This window comes from Bufo bufo, chromosome 2 (assembly GCF_905171765.1).
Source record: "Bufo bufo chromosome 2, aBufBuf1.1, whole genome shotgun sequence".
Classification (NCBI taxonomy): Eukaryota; Metazoa; Chordata; class Amphibia; order Anura; family Bufonidae; genus Bufo; species Bufo bufo.
In genome coordinates, this window is record NC_053390.1 from 757,389,913 (window position 1) to 757,416,043 (window position 26,131).

At 43.7% G+C, this 26,131-nt stretch overlaps 1 protein-coding gene across 2 annotated transcripts in view; it reads left to right on the forward strand.

Annotated features, from left to right (window-relative positions):
- The window catches only part of LGI2 (leucine rich repeat LGI family member 2), a 64,406-nt gene that overhangs the window by 22,914 nt on the left and 15,361 nt on the right, over window positions 1–26,131 (forward strand). Inside the window, exons 3-5 of one of the 2 annotated variants that reach the window (XM_040420559.1) lie at window positions 463–534; window positions 6,083–6,154; window positions 6,262–6,333. In XM_040420559.1, the coding sequence (XP_040276493.1) occupies window positions 463–534; window positions 6,083–6,154; window positions 6,262–6,333 (216 nt within the window). The remainder of the gene's footprint in view (window positions 1–462; window positions 535–6,082; window positions 6,155–6,261; window positions 6,334–26,131) is intronic. The other variant, XM_040420560.1, reaches the window with a different exon arrangement.

The following is a 26,131-nucleotide window of genomic DNA, read 5'->3' on the forward strand; positions in this document are numbered from 1 at the left end:
GCTATGACTATTTATTTCACACTGGAGGTTTTCTTTAAGCATTCCTAATGCTGATGCATCTATCTAGAGATAGAAATGTTCCTTAATCCGGCTTTTTAATGTTACATCATCATTGCCATAATATCAAGTCGTAATAAAATTTACATAAGTGCTCAATACATTTCTCCACTTCCATAAAGTCTTAATAAGCAAAACTCTACTCAACATTTTCCCAAGATCACATTTAAAATGCAAAGTGTCCTGTTACATCATGAAGGTAAAGCTACGACGTTTTCGGCCAAACTGCTTCCTAAAAGCATTAGTGCTATGTGTCCTGTTGAAGTCAGCGCAGATTGACTCAGCAGAGATAGGCAGAATATTGCACTTCTCAGTCCTTTGCTAGAGCAGTCGATAAATTCTGCTTGGCTAATGCTGAGCACCATAAAATCTGGTTTGCTTCTAACCTGCTCTCTTCATTTTCAGCTTGCTGAATTCTAACTCATTTACTGTCATTCGAGACGATGCCTTTGCTGGTCTCTTTCACCTTGAATACCTGTAAGTGCTTCATTTAATGTCATATGTTTGATTTTGTTTCTCTTCATCCTTTGGCATGTGCATTTGTAATATGGCCATTCATATGATGTGTGACCTATCTAAAGGTGCCGGAAACACAAAGAATAGAAATGTTTCAGTTAATTTTATTTCAGTTTAATTTAGATCTGAAGCCCAATTTTGACCTAGAAATTAAGCTCCCCTGTCTGTCAATCACAGCTCGTCATCATAAGTAGGGTCACTTTTTTTGTCATGTGATTGACTAAGAAACTGCATATGACAAAGAGTGAAGAACTCCTGTTTCAAGTATTTACTACAGAAGCAAAAATAAATTTAAACTCCCCTAACATATTATAAAATGTCCTTTTATTACCACGCTGTGACTTCCTCTTGAGAGAGAAGGAGAAAGCTACTTTATTCAGTCTGTCGTGAGACCTGCTAACAAGAATAAAAACTGTTTATTGTTGTACTGGGATAATAGTGGTTACCACACAGGTTATAAAATTGGTGATTTTTCTTTGCATTAAAGAAATGTTTTTGTATTTATAGTTCTTTTACAATTGTCATCAAGAACCTCACTGTTATTTCTCTTGCTTCATTTTCCTCACTTTTGGGTAGGCACCTGCTTCCCACTGCACAGCCCTGAAATCTCTTTGCCTGCCCAGGAGTGAACAAAATTCTATTTTGTTTTCTCTTTACGTTTTTTTTTTTTTTTTTTGCTATGCAATGCCATATACATAAAGCAAATTTAACAAGAAACTGAAAAACAGGCACAATTTAACCAAAAATAAATCTATGGAAAATATGAAAAAAAATCAGCCTGCCACCCAATAGCTGACATCACATTAAATAAACTTGCCAATATGCGATGCTGTCGTAGCAGCCAGTGGATTTTCTGTCTTTTCCCGTCATTATGGGGAGCTGACGGGCTCCTTATCTCCACTCTCTGAAATTAAATAAACACTCAGTAAAGCTCAGTTCTTAATCTACTGATAAGAATGGGGCTTAAATAAGTGTTTATGACCTCTTAGTAGTTTAGAGATAAGGTTTATTACATGGCTGACACAAAGTGAAAGTATCAGTCACACAGTTAGAAAAACTGTTAACCCTTTGTAAAAGAATGGCTCAATATTTTTAGTAAAGGCCAATTGAAAATATGATTTTTAGCCAAAAATGAATAAAATTCAATCATAAACAAAAATTGTCTCTGAAGGTGAACATAGCCTTTAAGTTGAATTAGCATATTATAAGTAATCCTCTTCTGATCATGTACTCTGTTGGATCATTTTATACGGCCCTAAGAAACACTATTACAGTATATCTGTTTCTCAGTTTATTTTTAATATAGTGTAGGGCCGGAGTTGTTGAACACTTTTGTAATATTAGGGCCATTTTTTTTTCTACTAGAAAATGGGATATAAAGAGACTTCTAAGTGGGCATTGCTAAGGACAGTCTGTCTTCAGTGTGCTGAAGATGGCTATGTGGACATATAGAGGTAGTCTACCAGCCTGCCACTTGTCAGTACCCCAGCCCCTGCCTTGCTAAATTTTCCCTATCGCTGCTATGTCCTTGCCAATGTGACTTGCTGCCAGTGCAAACTGCTGGCAGCTGTGTACATGTCTCTCTTCCCTGCACTTCTCTTAGTTACTGAGCTCAGGGAAGAGAGCAGAGAATGGTCTTCCAGCGCTTAGCGCTGACAGTAAGTATACAGTAACAGAGCACATTTAATATCAGTGCTGAATGCTGCAGCCCCGCTCCTCTCACTATCTTCTCAGTGTGTCTCTTAGTGCTAAGTTACTGTTCACTTTCTGTCAGTGCTATACACTGGAAGTTGCATGCTCTTCACTCTTGCCTGCACTCAGATACTAAGAGAGATGTACAGAGAATAGAGACATTTACAGAGCTGTCAGAGAAACACATATAGGGATTTGGGGCAGGGGTAGTGAGATAAGAGGCAGGCTGGAAGCCTAACTGTGTATTCACACATAGTTGTCTTCAGTGCTCAGTAGAGTGCTTAGATAGAGTGTTATTAAAGAACTTCAGACTGTCCCAGGCCAAAAAGGGATGTGACTTATGTAAGGCCTGCATATAAGTGAGTATTCCTGAAAGGGTTTGGGGCATTCCTCGAGGCGGGGCTTCCATACCTTGAATTAACCAACCACAATGCTTGTAACTATGCAGACTTTGGTAACAAAAAACTCAGCAGAAGTACTGTTCTTTAATCTAAGATTAACTTTTAAGGGAGTCTGGACTGTGAACAGGTTGGGGCTGAGAAGAGCAGGACAAACATACCTTTTGTGGAGGTTTTATTATCAGTAGTAGTGTCAATATGAAGTTTTATTCTGCCACAATGTTCTTTGAATCCTTGCTAATTTATTAAAAAGGATAAACTAAAATATTGCATTCACATAAATATTCAGACCCTTTACTTAGCTGAAGCACCTTTGGCAGTGATTACAGCCTCCAGTCCTCTTGGGTATGATGCCACAAGATTTGCATAACTGGATTTGGGGGTTTTCTGACATTTCTCTCTTCAGATCCTCTCAAGATTTGTCACATTGGGAGAGGACTCAGTGTCCAGTAATTTTCAGGTCTCTCCAGAGATGTTTGAGCACTCTGGATCAGGTTTTTATTAAGACTATCTCTGACCTTTGCTCCATTAAGCTTTTCCTCAACCCTGACCGGTCTCCCTGCCCTAGAAGCTGAAAACCACCCCCACAGGTTGATGCTTCCACCACTATGCTTCACTGTAGTTATGGTATTGGGCAGGTGATGAGCAGTATCTGGTTTCTTTCAGACATGACACTTAGAATTGAGGCCAAAAGGTTAAATCTTGGTTTTATCAGACCAGATAATCTTGTTTCTCACTGTCTGAGAGTCCTTTAGTGCTTTTTGTCAAACTTCAGGTGGGCTTTCATATGTCTTTTTACTGAGGAGAGGCTTCTTTCTGGCCACTCTGCCATAAAGCCCAGTTTGGTGAAGTGCTGCCATGATGTTTGACCTGGACATTTATTCCATATGCAGATAAGATCTTTGGAGTTCAGCCAGAGGGACCATTGGGTTCTGACTTCTCACCTCTCTTATCAAGGCCATTCTCCACCAATTACTTAGTTTGGTAGGGCAGTTAGCTTTAGGAAGAGTACTGGTTGTTCTAAACTTCTTCCATTTAAGAATTATTGAGTCCATTGTGCTCTTAGGAACATTCAGTGCAGCATACATTGTTGTGCCCTTCTCCAGATCTGTGCCTCCACACAATACTTTATCTGATCTCTACAGGCAGTTCTTTCCTCCTTGTGGCTTGGTTTTTTCTATGATATACATTGTCAGCTGTGAGACGTTATATGGGCAGGGGTATGTCTTTTCAAATCGTGTCCAATCAACTGAGTTTACCACAGGTAGACCCCAATCAAGGCGCAGAAACATCTCAAAGATGATTAAGAGAAAAGGGAGGCCTCCAGAGCAAAATTTCAAGTGCCATAGCAAGGGGCTTGAATACTTATGTCCATGCAAAATTCTAGTTTCTCCTTTTTTGAAAAAAATTGCAAAAGTTTCTAGAACTCTGTTTTCACTTTATCATTATGGGGCTACAACATAACAAAGTCTGAAAAAATGAAAGGATATGAAGACTTTCTGAATGCATTGTATATTTCAACACAATAAGAAACTGATTTTAATATACAGTACATCTCCAGTGTTTCACAAATAAGCCTCTTAGAAGTGCTCTATGCTGTTCCTATCAATATTGACAAAGTGGGAGAACACATGAATTACTGCTTCCTCTTCTAACAGAGAGATGCAGCCCTATAGAACACCTAAAAAAATTGCAGGAGACATTGTTTGGACAACCTGCATACCCCTTTGTTATCTGATAGGAAAAATATTAAAAGCTCCCATTTATGACTATGCTGTTATTTCCTGCTGGGAGAGATGGAGTGAGCTACCTTATTCACAGTCTGATGTTAACAAGGCTGGAGAGACATACTGTATCGTGTAAAAGAAAATAATGTTAATGGTAGAGTTGGTTGTAATCGGCTAGAATGTGTCTCTGGATCTATTAATCAGAGATAAGTCACAATAATAGTGAAGTGGATCACTGGATCACCCAGAGACTTTTTATGTTTCCAGCAACAACCACAGGGATGGGAAGATAGAAGGATGTGGTTTCTAGCACAAATTAAAGGTGCTATAATCAGTTTTGCTTTTAAGCTGTGAAGCTCACAATGAGCGCCTTTGTGCTTGTCCATGATGACTACAAGTTGTTTAAATCAGCCAAAGCTATTTGGCCCATTTAAGTACAAAGATCTTTTGGCTTTGATTTTGCTGTTTCACTCTGTACCACCATTATGCTATTACATGTATAGAGTAATGCCAAACAAACATTCCAGCTTTTCTCATTCAGTGGCCAGGTTTAGGATGGTCCTAATGCTTTGTTGAGTCTCCCTGGCACAGTCAAGGTATAACATGTTGTTGCTGTCTGGAGGGGATTGTAAGGCATTGTGGACTTGGGAAATAAGTCCAGAGAGTCAGGGTCTGTGGGTAAACCATTGTGCTTCTTTACTGGGGAACTCAAGTGATAAATAATACAGGCAATGCACTGACCTGGCAGAAGAAGATTTTGTGCTGAGGAAAGGCCTGAGCTACAGTATATGTCCCTCTCTCTCTCTCAGAAGGTTTGTACCCTGGCCAAAGCGTTGGTGGCCCAGGGTCTGTATCTTAGTTTTCCAGCTGGCTTCCTGGTCACAGAGTCTGTGACAGATTATCCCCGTCTTAACCTGTTCTTCTGGTCACTAGTCCATTCTGGTACAGTCTCTCCTACTGAGCCCCAATCCCTATTTGCAGACAACTAGGGTCTCTTACTACTCTTTTTTATACAGTTTCTAGCTGAACTACAACTTTCCAGTGTGAGGGGTTAAGCTAGAAAAATACAGTGCAAAAAGAAACATTGTTGCAGTTTCAGTCTGCCATAGACTTGTATAGAGTTTCAATACAAATCTATAGGAATGACTAAGCAGTTTGTATCTGTTTTTTCTCCCTCCAAAACTTTACATAGTCCCTTATAATAACTGTGGAAGATTTCTAACTTCTCAGTGCATAGACTCCCAAAGTTTCTCAGTATTAGCTGACTATGCATTAACCCTTTCCACAGTGCAGTACAAATACAGTGCAATAAATGTGCAAATGAACAAAAAGGATTACAATAAACATATAAAATGCAATTCAACCATACAAAACAGTATAAGTGTACACAACAGAATAAATCAGGGTGCAAGTTAACCCCTCAAAGTGCAATAAAGTAGGGAGTTGATGGCTTTGTGTAGTAGCAATAGGGGCAAATGTCCACAAAGTACTCCAAATTACCCTTGCTCCAGAGTCCAGGGCACTTCACTTACTACCCAGCTGGGTAGATAAATTGACATAAAAAAGATGTCATGTTCAGCAATTAAAGCTCCTATTCTATATAATGCCTGTGGTTCTATTTGGTGGCAGACTGCTGTTACTGATGAAAAATATAAGTATGTACCTTCTCTATAATATTGTCTTTTTTCTTAGGTTTATAGAAGGAAATAAAATAGAGACTATTTTCAGACATGCTTTCAGAGGCCTCCGTGACCTGACCCATCTGTAAGTCCAGGGATCTGCTTTTATATTCCGCTTGGTTTTGTTCACTTTGTCTGTGTTCATTAATTTCAGCAGTTGAGACTCATGCTCAATTTATTGTCTTTTTCCAGTTCCCTGGCCAATAACCATATTAAGACTCTGCCAAGAGACATCTTCAGTGATTTGGATTCTCTCATTGAGCTGTAAGTGTCAGACGGTTCCCCCTGATTCTCTATTAATCCTTGTGTGTGCTTGTTTGTTCCTGTTTGTATTGCCATTTACCCATCCGATTTAAGAAGTTGTGCCATAGCTAGTGTATTCCCTATTTCTTGGAGTAAGATGGGCTTAAATTTATTAAGACACAGATGCCTCTTAATAAATTAGGCACTTCTCTAGCACCCGATGCGCCAGAAACTCAAATCTTGAGCTATAACTTATGTCAGGTTCTGCCGAACGTTATAGTAAATCCGATGGCTCCTCCACTCCCGCTAAGCCCTGCCCCTTTTTTAGCTACCTTAGAAAAGTGACAAGAAACTTGAGAAGTCTCAAATGATGGCGCAAATATGGTGAGCTCTATACTACTGTACATATAACCTGTAAAATGTCAACGTCTCATTTACTCTCATTTTGGTCATTCTCAGGCTTCCTATTAGACAGCAGTGATGGCCAGTTTGCAGTGTTCGCCAGCGAACACTGCGATCTGCCATCTTAACTGACAAGTCCGGCGAGGCACAGGTAAGTCCTTACCTGTGTTTGTGCACGAGTCGGTCTGAAATGAAATGAGGTCTCCGGGAGCAGGCAGTTCCGAGAACAGCCTCCGGGGGACTGTGCCTCGCCGGACTTGTCAATTAAGATGGCAGATCGCATGTGTTCGCTGGCGAACACTGCGAACTGGCCATCTCTATTAGACAGCATCCATCTCACCTATGGAGATCTCTACGTTCTCTTCAGCAGACCTGCAGGCGGTTTGATTCTTGCAGGTGTTATATGGACTGGCTTTGGGATCCTTACCATAACAGATACAGTTATCACCATTCATTATTTATTTGTTGATTTTTATTATTACTGTTTTGTTTTGTTTTTTTTGCATTGTAAACTACTTTTACATGGACCTTGGATTGGGGCAATTACTGGGAGCAAAAAATTCTGTGAAAGCTTATTCCTAATAATTGGTGCTTGTAAATGTGACAAGGGGCATCTCGTTTGTTGAATAATTGCATCTTTGATGTGGCAGAAAAAAAATCTACTTTTGTTAGCAGCACAGTATCTTGGAGCTGTATGGGGATGAATGATTATATTAGCGACCATTCGTCTACATGCAGGAGCCATAACTGCTGCATTTGATGCAGTAAAGAAGAAGGCAATGATCGGGAATAAACTTTTTCATTCCCAATGACTGCCTGCTGTATGGGCCTGTATAAAGAAGCCCTAATTTCTCATCTATGTACAGTCAGGTCCATAAATATTGGGACATCGACACAATTCTAACATTTTTGGCTCTATACACCACCACAATGGATTTAAAATGAAACGAACAAGATGTGCTTTAACTGCAGACTGTCAGCATTAATTTGAGGGTCTTTACACCCAAATCAGGTGAACGGTGTAGAAATTACAACAGTTTGCATATGTGCCTCCCACTTGTTAAGGTGCCAAAAGTAATGGGACAGAATAATAATTATAAATCAAACTTTTACTTTTTAATACTTGGTTGCAAATCCTTTGCAGTCAATTATAGCCTGAAGTCTGGAACGCATAGACATCACCAGACGCTGGGTTTCATCCCTGGTGACTGCAACTGTCTTCAGTTCCTGCTTGTTCTTGGGGCATTTTCCCTTCAGTTTTGTCTTCAGCAAGTGAAATGCATGCTCAATCGGATTCAGGTCAGGTGATTGATTTGGCCATTGCATAACATTCCACTTCTTTCCCTTAAAAAACTCTTTGGTTGATTTTGCAGTATGCTTTGGGTCATTGTCCATCTGCACTGTGAAGCGCCGTCCGATGAGTTCTGAAGCATTTGGCTGAATATGAGCAGATAATAGTGCCCGAAACACTTCAGAATTCATCCTGCTGCTTTTGTCAGCAGTCACATCATCAATAAATACAAGAGAACCAGTTCCATTGGCAGTCATACATGCCCACGCCATGACACTACCACCACCATACTTCACTGATAAGGTGGTATGCTTAGGATCATGAGCAGTTCCTTTACTTCTCTATACTCTTCTCTTCCCATCACTCTGGTACAAGTTGATCTTGGTTTCATTTGTCCATATGATGTTGTTCCAGAACTGTGAAGGCTTTTTTAGATGTCGTTTGGCAAACTCTAATCTGGCTTTCCTGTTTTTGAGGCTCACCAATGGTTTACATCTTGTGGTGAACCCTCTGTATTCACTCTGGTGAAGTCTTCTCTTGATTGTTGACTTTGACACACATACACCTACATCCTGGAGAGTGTTCTTGATCTGGCCAACTGTTGTGAAGGGTGTTTTCTTCACCAGGGAAAGAATTCTTAAGTCATCCACCACAGTTGTTTTCCATGGTCTTCCGGGTCTTTTGGTGTTGCTGAGCTCACCGGTGCGTTCCTTCTTTTTAAGAATGTTCCAAACAGTTGTTTTGGCCACACCTAATGTTTTTGCTATCTCTCTGATGGGTTTGTTTTGTTTTTTCAGCCTAATGATGGCTTGCTTCACTGATAGTGACAGCTCTTTGGATCTTATCTTGAGAGTTGACAGCAACAGATTCCAAATGCAAATAGCACACTTGAAATGAACTCTGGACCTTTTATCTGCTCATTGCATTTGGGATAATGAGGGAATAACACACACCTGGCCATGGAACAGCTGAGAAGCCAATTGTCCCATTACTTTTAGTCCCTTAACAAGTGGGAGGCACATATGCAAACTGTTGTAATTCCTACACCGTTCACCTGATTTGGATGTAAATACCCTCAAATTAAAGCTGACAGTCTGCAGTTAAAGCACATCTTGTTAGTTTCATTTCAAATCCATTGTGGTGGTGTATAGAGCCAAAAATGTTTGAATTGTGTCGATGTCCCAATATTTATGGACCTGGCTGTACGTATTTTGTTCTGGGTGGGTGACTCGGTAAAGCATCACAATTGTTTACTGAATGCAGTATTATTCCAATCATATTACATTGTAGATTTCTCCTCTCTGCGCTCTACTGTCATACACTGACTCTACTGCTTTCTATTACATTTACTTGTTCATAATTCATGAGCCTAAGCATCTTTTCATCTTTGTGAATATGTTATGATCCCATAGAGACTGTGTCTTCATATAAGCACCAGTCACAGTCTTATCTAGCGTCTGCTTCCATCTCTTAACTATGACAATATCTTATTGAATGCTGTGATATATTTTAGAAATGTAATGGACTAGTACTTCTACTAATGCACTTTTAATGTTCTCTTTTCTGCATGCTGACAATATTGTTTACAGTCAACTCCACACAGAGGAATCAGAGGCATAGCTTGAAGCAGCTGGGACCTGATGCAAAATCTGTAACAGGCTCCGCCACCCAAATTTTCCATGACATTTATAATCCTGCTGTATTATGTGGCGGAGGGATGTTTGGGTTCTCGAGCTAGTTTCACACATGTGACACAGCAATCCAGCAGGTTGTTCTGGCTAGAGTTCTCCAGATCCGGCATAGTTGGAAAGTGACGCGTGCCTACCAGACCCCATAGACTATAATGGGATCCGTCGGGAAACTGGCCGCGCCTCAGCATAAATGCCAATTTTTTTCCAGCCGACATTTATGCTGCTGAATCCCCACCGGTTCCCATTATACTCCATGGGTCGTATTCGGCTAATCCAGAGATTGCACTGCCAGTGTAAAAGTAGACTTACTGTCATCAGGGCCAGGATGCATCTCCTATAGAAACAACATACTGGAATCCATGTGTAGGGCAATGTTTACTAAGAAGACCAGTCAAGTTCTGCATAACTAAAAGCATTCACAGCATGTCAATTGTTTGGATGATTCCACACCTTATATAGAATGGTTTTCCCTATAGAATTCAATGGGATTGTTTAAATAAACAGAAAATCTGTACTAGTGATGGACGAACATCAGCCGGAACGATTTGCAAACGTGATCAAATGTTCGCGAACCGCAAGTTCGCAGCGGCCCCATTCACTTTAATGGAACCTGAAAAATCAGGTGATTATTGCAGCCACCAAATACTTACAAGAAGTGCACAAATCATCCCACAACATGGACAGTGACATACCATAGGGGGATCAATGGCAAAAATTCCCACAAAAAAGGGTCTTAAAGAGAAACTGTCAAAAATGTGGCCTACTGGAGCCTAAACATTTTTTATTTTAGGCCACGGGAGTACAGGAAACTAAATTGAGTGTATAGGGTATGCGTCCTTAACCACAATGGAACAAATATAAGTGAAATTGGGACGCTAAAACAAACTAATAAATCTTTATTAACTTATTTTGTAAGAATAAGGGGTAAATACTATGTCACTGCGTCCGCAGCGAGATCAATCAGAACTCATATGAGGGGCCTCACCTAGAACAGCCGTACAGGCGGCACAAAAGCCACCGTATGGTGAACAGTGGGTCCCTCACAATAAACCCACCAACACTAAGGGGGCTAGGTTACCACAGGTGCAAGGTGTTGAACCTGGGTACCAGGTACTAACAAGGTAGATGCCTGGTGCCAAAACACCAGGTATCTCACCTAACAGTGAATGTCAGCGCGCAGACATTCACTGCACTAATATAGTACAGGTGCAAAATAGGGTATGGGCAAACACCGTGGGCTCCACAGGGCTTCCATGATGGTCAAACTACGGGTGGATAGATTAATAATTTGTAACTCCTCTTTCTTGGGAAATGTTGAAATATTGGATGACAGTCGGGAAGATTGATGAGGTGTCATTGTTTGTTCCGTAGCATGTATTGAGATACTGGAGGGGTATTGTCTAAAAAAAAACCCTTGTTACCATAACCTCTATCACCTCGTCCTTTTTTACCCTGACCCCTATTTCTACCACCATATGATCTATTTGTTGATTGAGGCCCAGTTCTTTTTTGTTGTTTCAGCAACTCCCGTCTGATCCTACACCAGCTTACAGGTTGGAATTGTCCTGCATTTTGAACAGAGCTCTGGAACAGAAGCTCATTGATAAGACTGAGTTAGCATTTCTTCTACCTACGTACCCAGTCACAGCGGCCTTTTATTGTCTGCCCAAAGTTCATAAGGGCTATGAGCCTTTGAAGGGTAGGCCAATTGTGTCGGGGAATAACTGCCTGACGGCCAACATCAGCACTTATGTGGACACCGTTTTACGCCCATTCGTCAATAGTTTGCCCTCACATGTTAGGGACACAATGGAGGTATTGGGGCGTTTAAACAAGGTCCATTGTGATAAGAACACCTGGTTGGCCAGCCTTGATGTAGAGGCGCTCTACAGCTCAATTCCTCATGAGTTGGGCTGTGGAGCAGTCCTCACGTTCCTCCAACAAAGAGGCGAGCAGTGTAAGAACCACAACACTTTTGTTATGGAGCTGCTCAGCTTCATTCTCAAACATAATGTGTTTCTGTTTGACGGCCGGATCTTCCACCAGCTCAGGGGGGTCGCGATGGGCAGTCCCTGTGCCCCTACCTTTGCGAACCTCTACCTGGGCTGGTGGGAGAGAGAGGTGGTGTTCTGTGATGATATGGAACATTTTAACTCTGTCATCCCCCTCTGGATCAGATATATCGATGATGTGCTGATCCTGTGGGGGGGTGGCAGAGAATTGTTCCAGGATTTTGTTGCAGCCCTGAATATTAACACACTGGGGCTATTCTTTACGTCGGAGATTGACTCCGCCGTCATTTCCCTCTTAGACCTCACCATTTCACTTGGTGCTGATGGGTGCATCAGCACCAATGTTTTCAGGAAGCCCACAGCTACCAACAATCTGTTGAAATGGGAGAGTGGGCACCCTTTGGCCCTCAAAAGAGGGATTCCAAAGGGTCAATACCTTAGGGTGAGGAGGAATTGTTTGGATTTGGGAGACTTCAAGGTGGCTGCGAGGGATCTTCAGCATAGGTTCCAATGCCGCGGGTATCCTCAGCGATATCTGAAACAGGCATACCAACACTCTTTGAGTACAAACAGGGACCTTCTGCTATCCCCTAAAAAGAAAGATACGAGTGACAGTACGGTCAGGATCATCGGCACATATGATAGTGCCCATGAGGCTGTGCGTCAAGTACTCGTCGAACATTGGGATATACTCAAATCGGATCCCGACATTGGGAGCATAATTCCATCTAGACCCTTAGTCACCTACCGGCGTAGCAACAATCTACGGGATATGCTGACGCACAGTTTATATGCGGGTCCGAAACCGCAGTCTTGGTTACAGAGTTCGCTCACAGGGACATTTCCCTGTGGATCGTGCAAATTCTGTAGATTCATAGACAAAACCAAGAGTTTTGCCAGCAGCACCTTAGAGAAAACCTTTTTCATTAGATCCTTTTACAATTGTAAGTCGGTCGGGGTTATTTATCTCATGACATGTGCTTGCGGCATCAAATACGTTGGGAAAACAATCAGAGAGCTCTGGCGGCGTATTGGGGAACATGCCTTGGATATTAAAAATGCAAAAGACACCCCGATTGCACGCCATGTATCAGAATTTCATAAAGGCAATGCATCATCAGTCAAATTCCAGGTGATTGATTCTGTCAAGATGTCACCTAGAGGCGGCAATTATGACCGCATTTTGCTACAGAAAGAAGCCAGGTGGATTTTTTTCTTGAGAACCATCAAACCATCTGGCCTTAACGATGCCATTTCTTATGTCCCCTTTATATGATCAAACATCAGCAATGTATGTTTACACATAGTTGTCATCAAGGGGATACATTGTAGATACACATGAGCCTATGTTTTCATATGTAACTGTGCGTCGGCGCTTGTAAAGAGGACCCTCGTCTGTGGTTTCATTCCACTGGATACTTACTATTAGGTTTGTAATCTGCGGCGACAATATATACCGAACCGCTATGAATGTCCCTGGTTACAATGCGGCGCTTTGCGCTTTCCCTGAGCCCGACATAATCCCTCCCACTGCTTTGTCAATGGTGTTTCCTGTACCGAGCCTCCTGGCCGGATTGGCTGGCAGATAGGGGGTGTGTCTAGCAGGGAGGGGTTTGCTCTGTAAATCTCGGCGTTCTAGGAGCCGCTTCGCGGCCATTACAACGCCAGCTAGTCTGCACACCAGCACGCTGCGCCTCAATGTAGAGGTTGCTAGCCTAGGCAGGACAACATACCATGAGTGAAACATCATACCTCACACTAGAGGATCTGTGGTGCTAGAGACATCACTCTGTTGCTGCTTAGTGCTCTCAGTTTCTGGCGATATACTCGTGTCAGAGATTCTGATTACATCACCGGTGGTGTTAGCCCATAACCTTGGTTAAATATACAACCTGGTTAGACTGGGCTGCATTAGCTGTGGTGTCTATGTTCATGGCCTCTGCCAGATACTCATGTCAGAGGTCCGGGCTATATCATTGACAGTATACGCTCACAACCTCGGTTAAATATACAACTGAGAGGTGGTGGCATGTACTATTTATGGTGCTTTTGCTCCTGATGAAATGCATACCCAATGCATGGAAACGCGTAGAGCTTAGACCATCTGTATAGGGGAGGGCTTTTCATAGCTCCAGATACATCCTGTGGAGCCCACCGTGTTTGCCCGCACCCTATTTTGCACCTGTACTATATTAGTGCAGTGAATGTCTGCGCGCTGACATTCACTGTTAGGTGAGATACCTGGTGTTTTGGCACCAGGCATCTACCTTGTTAGTACCTGGTACCCAGGTTCAACACCTTGCACCTGTGGTAACCTAGCCCCCTTAGTGTTGGTGGGTTTATTGTGAGGGACCCACCGTTCACCATACGGTGGCTTTTGTGCCGCCTGTACGGCTGTTCTAGGTGAGGCCCCTCATATGAGTTCTGATTGATCTCGCTGCGGACGCAGTGACATAGTATTTACCCCTTATTCTTACAAAATAAGTTAATAAAGATTATTTTATTTGTTTATATTTGTTCCACGGGAGTACAGGCCCCAAAAATTTGGCATTCACCTGACAGAAAACATCAAGTGATTATGTGGCTGGAGGTATATTAGACGGTCATTGGATATCAATTTTACTGAAGGCCAGTACAAAAAGATGTCAAATACATATGTTTAAAAGAACAAAACATATAAAATTGGATTAAAAACATGGCTAACGAAATCCCCCCTCTTGAAAAAACCCCAAATGATAATAGTTGAAATTCGATAACACGTGGTCCTCACAGGTGTTGAATTCCTCCAAAGTCCCAAACATTAGGTATTCACCGGACAGAAAAGGCCTTTTATGCCGCTATATTTACCTAAGACAGGGACCGTTATTTGTTCTGGGTGGTGGCGGATATTTGTGGGCTGTCATGAGGAAATTCAATTAAACGTGGTTGTCACAGATGTTGAATTCCTCTGAGATTCATGCCTCATTCATTTTTAGAAATGTGAGGTGGTCCACACTGTCGTGAGCTAGGCAACTGCGCTTATCGGTTACAATCCCCCCTGCTGCGCTGAAAGTCCTTTTGGACAGGACACTTAACGAGGGGCAAGCCAAGAGTTCCATGGCAAATTGTGTCAGCTCTGGCCACAGGTCAAGCCTGCACACCCAGTAGTCCAGGGGTTCCTCGCTTCTCAGAGCGTCCACACTGGCCGTTAACCCGATGTAGTCGGACACCTGTCAGTCTAGGCGTTCCCTGAGGCTGGATCCGGAGGGCGGCTGTCGATGGGTTGGATGCAAGAATGATCTCATATCCGAAGTGACCAACACATCTTCAAAGTGCCCTCTTCTTGCAGGTGCGGTAGGATTGGTACCCGCACCTGTTTCACTGTGGGTGGAAATTCCTTTGCCAGCGCCCGCAACAGCAGAATGCAACATCTCTCGCAGCAAGTCCTGGAAATGCTGCATTCTGACAGCCCTCTGTGATGCTGGTAACATGTCCGCCATTTTGTGTTTGCACCGGGGGTCTAAGTACGTTGCCACCCAGTACTGGTCCTTTCCCTTTATGCTTTTTATACGGGGGTCCCTCTTCAAACACTGGAGCATGAAGACCCCCATTTGCACTAATTTGGAAGCGGTGGAGCGGCCTGGCTCCTGCTCATCGCCCAGGAGACTGTCGTCCTCGATCTTCTCCCCCCATCCACGGACAACACCAGGAATCCCAGAAAAGTTTAAAGCCTGCTCTTCTTGCTCCTCCTCCTCTTGCTCCACCATCCTCCTCTGACTCCTTTTCAGACTCCTGCTGACTTGTCTCAGATGGAGTAGCCCCCCCGGGAATTCATTCAGCATTGCGACTTCCTCATCTTCCTGCTCCTCGACGGCTTGACCAATGACACAACGCAATGCATGCTCCAGAAAGAAGGTGTACTGTACAATGTCACTGATGGCACCCTGGCTGCGACTAACCAGTTTGGTGATCTCATCAAATAGCCGCAGAAGTCTACATGCGTCGTGCATGAGCTGCCACTGGCGCGGTGAAAAAAAAACAAGCTCCCCAGAACCTGTCCTGCCGCAGAGTTCGTACAGGTATTCATTAACGGCACGTTTTTGCTGGAGAAGCCTATCAAGCATATACAAGGTGGAGTTACAGCGTGTCGGGCAGTCACAAATCAGACGTCTGACCGGCAAGTGGTGTCGCCGCTGAACGTCAGCAAGGCGAGCCATGGCAGTGTAAGATCTTCTAAAATGGGCAGAGATTTTCCTGGCCTGCCGCAAGACGCTCTGGACCCCAGGGTATTTGGCAACAAATTGCTGCATGACTAAGTTCAGGACGTGTGCCTGTGTGTCCTCTGCCTGTGTGTCATTTTGCGCTGTTTCAGCGCGCTCAACAGATTGACACTGTTGTGGCACACCACTTTACCAACTGTCACATTGAGCAGGGTTAGCCACTGATCGGCCTGTGACCGCAAAGCTGAAAGCAGTGCAGGACTGGTGTGTCTCTTGGCTTCCAGGCACAACACCCGCAGCACAGTATGGCAACGTCTCACGTGGCACGTCGAATAGGTTCTGAGGAGCTTGGGGGGTGCAGCGGAAGAGGCAGTAGCAGTGGAGAAGGAGGAGTCAGCCGAGGAGAAGGCAGAGGATGGGGTAGGAGGAGGAGAAGAAGAGGCAGGCCTGCATGCAATCCTTGGCGGTAACATCAAATCCACACGGGTGCCACGGGTTACATGCTTGATGACCGTCAGAAGGCTCACCCAGTGGGCAGTAAAAGTTATGTTCCTTCCCTGCCCGTGTTTGCTAGACAACGTGTCTGTGATCAGATGTATCTTGGCACCGACACTGTGTGCCACAGATACATTCACTTGCCGCTGAACGTGGCCATATAGCTCTGGGATGCCCGTCTAAGAGAAATATTTCCTTCCAGGGACCTTCCATTGCAGTGTGCCAATGGCCACAAATTTTCTAATGGCCTTCGAGTCCACCAATTTATATGGCAGTAGTTGGCGGGCTAGCAGTTCCGACAAGCCAGCGGTCAGCCGTTGGGCAAGAGGATTATCCGGCGTCATAATTTTTTTACGCTCGAACATTTGGGCCACGGAAGCCTGCCTTGTGCCAGATGAACGTGACGACGGCACGGTGGAAGGTGGAGTGGAGGACAAATGGGAGGAGAAAGGAGAAGGAAAAGGAGAAGAGGCAGGACGTGGAGCACCAGGAGTGTGGCTTTGTGAGTTCTGACAGCATTGCTCCCACTGTGCTCGGTGATGGGAGCCCAGGTGCCTTCGTCCCTAGGTGAGTGTTGGGCTTACCGTGACTTATGCATTGACAGCACAGGCTGCAGATGGCAACACTATTATCAGCAGCTGACAAGTTAAAAAAAAAGCTTACACTGCGGAGCCATGTGCCGGCGTCCCGGGAGCGCAAGATGTGACTGTGCATGGTGGATGGCTCGCTGCAGATAAATTTGCTGTCTGCTTTTTGCCTCCTGTGCACTGCGAGTTCTGCCTGCTTCTCTTCCTTCTCCTCCCTATCTGCTGCCCCATCTTTCCCTCTGAACTCCCCTCTTCCTCTCTTGTAGGCACCCACGTGCCGTCCAGTGACACGTCATTATCGTCACCTTCACCTCCACTGACATTAGAGATTTCGGGGTAAGCAGCAACAGCGGGGACTACCCTCCTTGGGTTGATCTGGGTACTGTCGTTAGACCGCTGGGTGGCGGCCGTTGCTACCTCCTCTTCCTCATCCGGTGCCAAGAATGGCTGCTCATCGGTAAGGTCTGGGAATTGATGGGAAAATAATTCCTCTGACTCGAGTGGAGGGGCTATGGTGGTGGTGGTGGTGTCTTTGGGGGTGCACACAGCAGAGAGTGAGGAGGGTGCAGATACAGAGGATGCGGAGGGTGCAGAAGCGGAAGGCTGAGTGAGCCACTCAACCAAGTCTGGTGTGTCCTATGACGTAATCGCACACACCTTCTCCAACTTCCCACTTAGGCTCCGGCCTGGTGCACCTGCCCGACCCCTACCACCCCTGCGGAATGGCTTGCCTCTTCCTCTGCCTGTCATTTTCAAAATGACCCTGTGACAAAGTCCCTATAGAAGAGCAGTATTTGTGGAAGCAGGTATATAGAACCCCTTAATCATTTTTTTGGGGGGGCAACTGCTATATCACACCAGTTGCAATTAGTTGTTCCAATGACATTTGTCCCTATGTATAACTGCGGAATCTCAGCAGAGCCGCACACAAATGGTGCACAATACAAAATGCACGATATAGAAATTATATTCTAGGTATATCGCACCACTGCCTCAATCAGATTTTTTGGGGGCAACTGGTATAGCACACCAGTTGCAATTAGTTGTTCAAATAGCATTTGTCCCTCTGTATAGCTGCAGTATCGCAGCAAAACCGGTACACACAATTGCTGCACAATACAAATGCACTATAATATACTTTCTATGTTAGAAAGTATATTAGAAGTATATTACACCCCTCAGTAAGTCACACCTATCGATAGCACACCTATATCAGTCCTAAAAAGGACTTTTGTGGCCCTATTAGCTAGCGTTTGGTGTCTCTAACAGTCTGTCCCTGCTCCACACAACAACCTCTCCCTACACTGGCAAAAGACGGAAGTGTAAAATGGCGGCCAGATCGGGTTTATTTATAGGGTGTGTCCATGTGCTGATGTGTCTCAATTGACTGTCCTGTCCCACCTGATAGATGTGTCAAGGGTCAAAGTTCAGCGCTATGCAAAAAAATATGTCGCGTGCGAATATCGCAATATGTTCGCATGTTTGGCGAATCGCAAACGAGCAAAGTTCGCCGCAAAATGACCGCCGGGCGAACCGCAAGGCCATCTCTAATCTTTACCAAAAACACATTAACCCCTTATGAACCGGGCTCATTTTCACCTTAAAGACCAGGGCATTTTTTGCAAATCTGACGTGTCACTTTATATAACTTTAAAACCCTTTTACTTATCCAAGCCATTCTGAGATTGTTTTCTCGTCACATATTGTACATAATGGTAAATTTGAGTCTAAATATTTCATTTTGTACACAAAAAGGAGCATGGACAATTACTCAGATTTTAAAACAGATAGTGATACCTCCTAAAATAGTTATTACTTTACATTTCCCATATGTCTACTTCATGTTTGGATCATGTTTTTTTTTCTTTTTTGGGACGTTAGAAGTTTAGAAACAAATCTTAAAATTTTTAAGAAAATTTCCAAAACCCAATTTTTAAGGTACAGTTCAGGTCTGAAGTCACTTTGTGGGGCTTACATAATAGAAACCACCCATAAATGGTCCCATTTTAGAAACTACACCCTCAAGGTATTCAAAACTGATTTTACAAACTTTGTTAACGCCTTAGGTGTTCCACAAGAATTAAAGGAAAATGGAGATAAAATTTCAGAATTTCACTTTATTGGCAGATTTTCAATTTTAGTCCATTTTTTTCTGCTTACAAAGCAAAGGTTACCAGCCAAACAAAACTCAATATTTATTACCCTGATTCTGTAGTTTACAGAAACACCCCATATGTGGTTGTAAACTGCTGAACGGGCACACGGCAGGGCACAGAAGGAAAGGAACGCCATATGGTTTTTGGAAGGCAGATTACACTGGGATAATTTTAAGTTGCCATGTCACATTTAAAGACCCCCTGATGCACCCCTAGAGTAGAAACTCCAAAAACTTGACCCCATTTTGGAAACTACGGGATAAGGTGGCAGTTTTGTTGGTAAAATTTTAGGGTACATATGATTTTTGGTTGCTCTATATTCCACTTTTTGTGAGGCAAGGTAACAAAAAATAGCTGTTTTGACAGGTTAGATCATGTGCTATTTTTACAGAGCAGTTTGTTACGGACGCGACAATACCAAATATTTTTTGGTAGGTTGTTTCAGTTTTACATAATAAAGCACTTTTGAAAAAAAAAAATGTTTGTGTCTCCATATTCCGAAAGCCATAGTTTATTTTCATTTTTTGGGCGACTGTCGGGGCTCATTTTTTTTCGGTATGACGGTTTGATTGGTACTATTTTAGGGTGCATATGACTTTTTGATCACTTGGTATTACACTTTTTGTGATGTAAGGTGACACAATTTTTTTTTTTTTTACGGTGTTCACCTGAGGGGTTAGGTCATGTGATATTTTTATACAGCAGGTTCTTACGAATGCGGCGATACCTAATATGTATAGTTTTAAAATTTAAGTTTTACACAATTGTGGGGATTTACGTGGATCGAATCTTGGTGCCTTTTGTGAAGGCATTACCCTCGTACATCAGGGACACAGGTGATCTGTTAGGTCGCCTTGAAGGGGTTTCAGTGGAAGATGAAACATCGCTCGCATCAATTGATGTAGAGGCATTATATTCCTCGATTCCCCATCATTTGAAACTTAAGGCAGTCAAAGTGTTCCTCACTACAAGGGGACGCCAATACCAAGAACACAACCGATTGGTACTTGAACTACTTGAATTTACTCTAACATCTAATTATTTTCTATTCAGTGGTGCCTTTTACCACCAGCTCAGGGGCACTGAGATGCAGAGTTCTTGTGGCCAATCGTATGCTAATTTGTTCTTGAGCTGGTGGGAAGGGACCATTGTCTTTGAAGATAGACTGACTGTACATACTATGAATGTGGTAACATGGGCCAGATTCATCAATGATATTTTTTTGATCTGGTAAGGTGGAGAGGAGGAGTTTGTTGACTTTGTACGAGCACTAAACATCAACGAGATTGGTCTGAGGTTCACTTTTGATTTTAAAACAGATGTTCTCCCTTTTTTGGATATAGAGATCGTTAAGGGCCCCTGGGGGTGAAATCAGAACTAAAACATATCGCAAACCAACATCTACTATTTCACTCTTGAATTGGGATAGTTACCATCCCCTGTCTTTGAGAAGAGGTATTCCGGTGGGGCAATACCTGAGGATGAGAAGAAATTGCTCCACGGTTAGGGATTTCAAAGAACAGGCTGATGACCTCCATACGAGGTTCCGAGAAAAGGGCTATCCTGATTCCACACTTAAGATAGTGTTCCAGAGAGCCCGCAATAGTAACCGAACTGAACTCTTACACCCTAAAGTAAATCAATCTGAGACAAATCAGATACGTCTAATAGCTACTTATGATAAAGCAGCAAAGGAGGTAAGAGGGGTTCTGAGTAAACATTGGGGCATCTTACAAATGGACCCGGACATCAAAAACGTGGTCTCAGCTTACGTGACCGGTTGGTGCACAGCCACTTCAGTGAGTTATCAGAGAGGACGGGCTTCAACGTACGGTTAGGTGTTTTCGCTGTGGTGGCTCTGTAGCCTGCACTTATGTCACCCAGGGATGTTTCTTCATGAGCAATGTAACGGGTAAAAAGTACACAATCAGACGCTTCATAAATTGTCATACCAAAGTAGTCATCTACAGGGCCACTTGTGAATGTGGCCTTGAGTATATAGGGAAGACGACCCGTGAATTTCGGAGGCGAGTTGGAGAACATCTGGGAGATATGAAGCACAGTAGGGATACTCCTCTAGCCAAACATATTGAAATCAAACGTGGCGGGGACTTCTCCAAAGTGAGATTTTTGGGGATAGAGGTAATTACCCCATTAAAAAGAGGGGGTGACTGGGATAGGAAAGTATTGCAGAGAGAAACATGGTGGATTTTTGAACTCAATTTAGTCTATCCTAATGGCTTCAATGAACAATTGTCCTTTAGTTGTTACATTTAGTTGCCAAGGCCTCTGCAAAATATACAGATGCTCCTCTGTAATACCCCTGCCCCATTATAATGACTCTACTCTGTCCCTTACGTCATTCTGGTTACTATTATAATAATAATGTTGTCCATGCTCCTTTTTGTGTACAGGCTTTTGAGTACTGTATTACACTACACCATATATTTCATAACAAACTAGTCCAGCATTTTGTTTCTCATTATTACATCATACTGATTGGTGTTTTTTTGTCTCATTGTGTTCTTTTTGGTTGTTTGTGTTTTGTTCATATTTGTAGCTGTTTCATATTCTTGTAGACTCAGATAAATGAGTGCTATTGCACATTTCCCCACCAGACCTTGGATCTGGATCCTGCCGTGATATTTTTAAACCCTTTTGCCATAATTGACAGGTATTTACAATTACATTGAACATTGTTGAAAAAACCACTTGCGGGGCTTATTTTTAGGCGTGTCTAGCCCATTCAGCCTTCCTGTACCTCCGCTTACCTTACCCGCCTGATGCGTCACTGAATGGGGTGTGTACCCATTAGTTAGACGCACTGCCTCTGATCCCATCACTGGTCATCTGACCTATCTTTGTCAGGTGACGACTCACGTGACTGGTCATGTGACTGGTCACATGATGGAGGGGGCGGGGCTTGAGCGTAGTGGTGCAGACTTAAAAAGCTGCCCGCATGGATGCTCATGTCGTCACTGTCACACGCAGGACGCGCTGGACCACTCCTGAATTACGTTATTACTCCTGCACCATGTTTGATGACCTCATGGACAGATAAGTACTGTATTCTGACAGTGACTGATCACCGCTGCCTTGTGACTTTATAAATTTTGATTCAAGGTTGTAGTCTGCATTAGGGCTACTTGTCACTGGATTGGCACGGAAGTTATACTAGTCCCCTGATGATTTGGCAGGTGCCACTGAAACATGTCGGGACATCCTGTGAAGCTGTTATGATTGTTTCCCCTCTTTAGCTCCCATGACAAAGCTGGGCAGTCAACGCCACTTATGAGGGATATCTAGGGAAGGACAGTGAGGTGGGCAATAAAGGAAGTTACAGGGACACCTAGTGGAATAGACCCAGCATCTGTGTCCCTTCTACCTCTTTTTCCTCTAATGTTACTCATTGCTATCCGCCACTCTGTCTCTAAATTTCTGTATGCATGAACATTTTTTGCGTACTGTTACTTTTTTGTTTAGTTTTGACTAATTTGTGATCTTTGAGAATTATGTCTATGGGCCTATTTTTAAGGTATATTTATTAAATGCTAAGTTTTAGTAAGGTCACCCATCACTGTGAATTTATATTGTGAATCTTTTTGGGTAACCCATTGAGTAAATTAACAATTGACCATAGCTATCTGGTTGTGTAAATTATTTTTCTAGTTCTCATCCTTCCATTGAAAAGAGTGAAATCCACATACAAAAATCAACAATCGACATGCTGCAGATTTACAAATCCACACAGTAGGTCAATTTCCACACCTAAGAAAAAAGCAAAGTGTACATGGGATTTGTCTAATCTCATACACTTTGCTGGTACTGTATTATGCTGCATTTTTCCTGTACATGTAGCTAAAAATCATAATTTCAATTGGCCTTTATTAAAAATATTGAGCCATTTTCTCACAAAGGGTTAACCGTTTTTCTATCTGTGTGACTGGGACTTTCACTTTCACTTTAAGCCAGTCAGCTAATAACCCTTATCTCTAAGCTACTAAGAAGTCATAAACATTTATTTAAGCGCCATTCCTTATAGTAATATAAGAACTGAGCTATAATGAGTGTTTATAATGTCAGAGAGCAGAGATAAGGAACCCGTCAGCTCCCCAGATGATGGAAAAGACAGAAAATCCACTGTCTGCTACTACAGCATCTCAGTTATGTACAGAAAAAAAGGATTCCATATTTTTAATAAAAACCCATTGAAAAAAATTATTTTTTTAGCTCAAAATGAGTACAATGCAATAATAAAAAAAATTGCTCCCAAATGTGTACATAGCCTTTAAATTACATTAACGTACATCAATTTCGTAATTACTGTTATTCACTTTAGCTTTGTGTGACTAGCTTCCCCCCCCTTGCTAGAAGGAAATGCAGCATCAACGCAGATATTTTGTTGCAAAAAATGCACATTTTTCAATTCGTTTTTCTGCTGCATCCAAAACCAGCACCACCACCGATATCGGACAGCACCCTAACTTAATTTCAATATCCCATTTCTCCCATGTGTGCCCAGGAAGCTTAGACATATGGAGCATTTGGCAGGTTCTTTGATCTGCTTTAGCTGTCTGTAACAGCGGCTGCAGCGCGCCGCTGTTCCCTCGCTTACCGCCGTGGACCTGGGCGCCGTGCTCAGTGGTGATCCTTCCGTCTAGCTCTGCAGTCCTGGGCTCTGTCACCTGTATGTGCTGTGGTGCTGAGGATTCCAGCTCCACGGGTTCCACTCAGCCCTGGCCACAGCATGCTTGCTGCTGGTGTCTGGTTACACTGCCCTGGAAGTGGCATGCATCACTTCCTGGGCTGCAGGGGTTGGGTCATGTGACTTCGCTGACCAACCTAGGCTTTCCTGCCAGTACTAAGGTGGCTCAGCCCCCTTCCCAGTGTCAAGGTCCTTGTGTTTGCTAAGTTCCTGATACTCCCGTGTGCTCCTGATTTACACTTCGTTCCTGGACTCTGCTTCTTGATTGTTCCCTGCCTGCTTGCCTTGACTCTCCTGTTGCTAACCCGGATTGCCTGACCTGTACCTGTGCCGCCTGCCCCGACCTTTTGCCTGTCTGACTATGCCTCTGCTTCATCCTTTGATCTTGTACTGTTGCCGCTGGTAACGACCACCCCTGCCTGACTACGCTGTACTTCTGGTACCTACTCAGGTATCTCCTGGTCCGCCCGGACCAGCGCCTCTGGCTCTGACTGCTCTGGAGTAGCTCCTGGCAACTACCCTAATGGCTCAAGTCTATCCTCACCATCTGAGGCTCTTGTGAAAACCAGGTAGTTGCTTAGACACGCCCCTCCAGAGTATAGCCAGTCAGTGGCACAGTGGGTTCACACCCGCTAATTCGTGACACTGTCACAATGCAGAGGGGGCATCACTCTTGAACCTAAGTAACTATTTTGTTAATGGAAAGTGGAAATGTATTGGTTCCCTTCAAGTCACAAATATTATGGTTTCCATTATCGGGACTCATTATCAGTGTGAGAGAAGTTCTAAGGACTTATAATGGAGTCCATCAAGTGTACTTTGGGTCTTTGTGTTTTTAATACTAAGAACTGTGTTAGTCAAAATAGTGAATTGCTAAGAGACAGCAGTATGAGTGGAGTGTGAGGACTATCAGACAGGGATGGACTGGGACAATAAAGTGGCCCTGGACTTCAGCCAGACCGGCCCACTTTATTTTTCCCAAACACACTAAAAAAAAAACATAAGTAAAAACATTCCACTGTAAGTATAAACAGGTTTTTTATTTTTACTCTTAATTTAGAAAAAAAAATCCCCCTCCATAATGGTGCCATCCACAGATCCCCCCCATAAGTGTCATCCACAGACCCCCTCCCCCATAAGTGTCATCCACAGACCCCCCCCCCCATAACAGTGCCATCCACGGATCCCCCTCCCTATAACAGTGCCGTCATCCATAGATCCCCCTCCCCGCCACTCACAGTAGTATACATTAATAAATCGGTATCCTGCAGGCTGCAGACAGTAACTTTAATTTTAACACAGCGCTCATCTCTTTACTACCTTACATTCAGCTCCCTCCAGCCTCCAGTAACAAGTGCGGGCGGCAGCGCTCACTCACTGACGTCACGCGCCTGCGCCGCCTAGTGGGAGGAGCAGGCGTGTGACGTCAGTGAGTGAGCGCCGCCCCCACACTGCCTGCTGTTACTGGAGCTGAGTCAGTGTAAGATAGTAAAGAGATGAGCGCTGATTTTAAAGTTAACACACTGACAGCAAAAAAATTAAAATGGCTCGGGACCGGCCGGGCCCCCCCGGGGTCCGGGCCCCTTACTGGGGTATCGGCTTTACCCCCCTGATGGCGGCCCTGGCCGGCCCATAATTCGATCGGCCCACCGGGATTCTCCCGGTACTCCCGATGGCCAGTCCATCGCTGCTATCAGATAGCGTAGCTCCATATATATCTCAGCTTCCTGGTCCACAGTTGTGGGCAGCAAATGGTAAACTAGGAATAATTGCATCCACACCTGAATTTCCAGCTTGCACATGTACAGTACTTGGGCTTTAAAGGAGTTGTCTGGGTTCAGAATTGAACCCTGTCATAACCTGTTCTTCACCCTTCCAGCCCCTCTGAGGAGCATTTCATACTCCTATGCTCTCCCTTGCCCTGTGCTGCATCGCGCAGGGCAAGGGTTGTTTGTTTACAATTTTACACTGCTAGGTGGAGGCTTCCGCCTAGCAGTGTTCCTGGTGACATTACCGGCACTGCACTGGGCTGTTTTCCAGGCTAGGGCAGCGCTAAAGACCGCCCATTAGTGCCAGTGACGTCACTGGGCTCACTGCTAGGCAGAAACCTCCACCTAGCATACTGTGAGAAAGCCCAGTACGTCACCGGATATGAAGAAAAAGCCCTCGCCCTGCTGCAGGACAAGGTAGAGAATCGGAGCATAAAATGCTCCGATGCTCCACTCAGAGGGGCTACACTACATATTTGCAATAATGGTGATTACATTCGTTTTTTCTATAG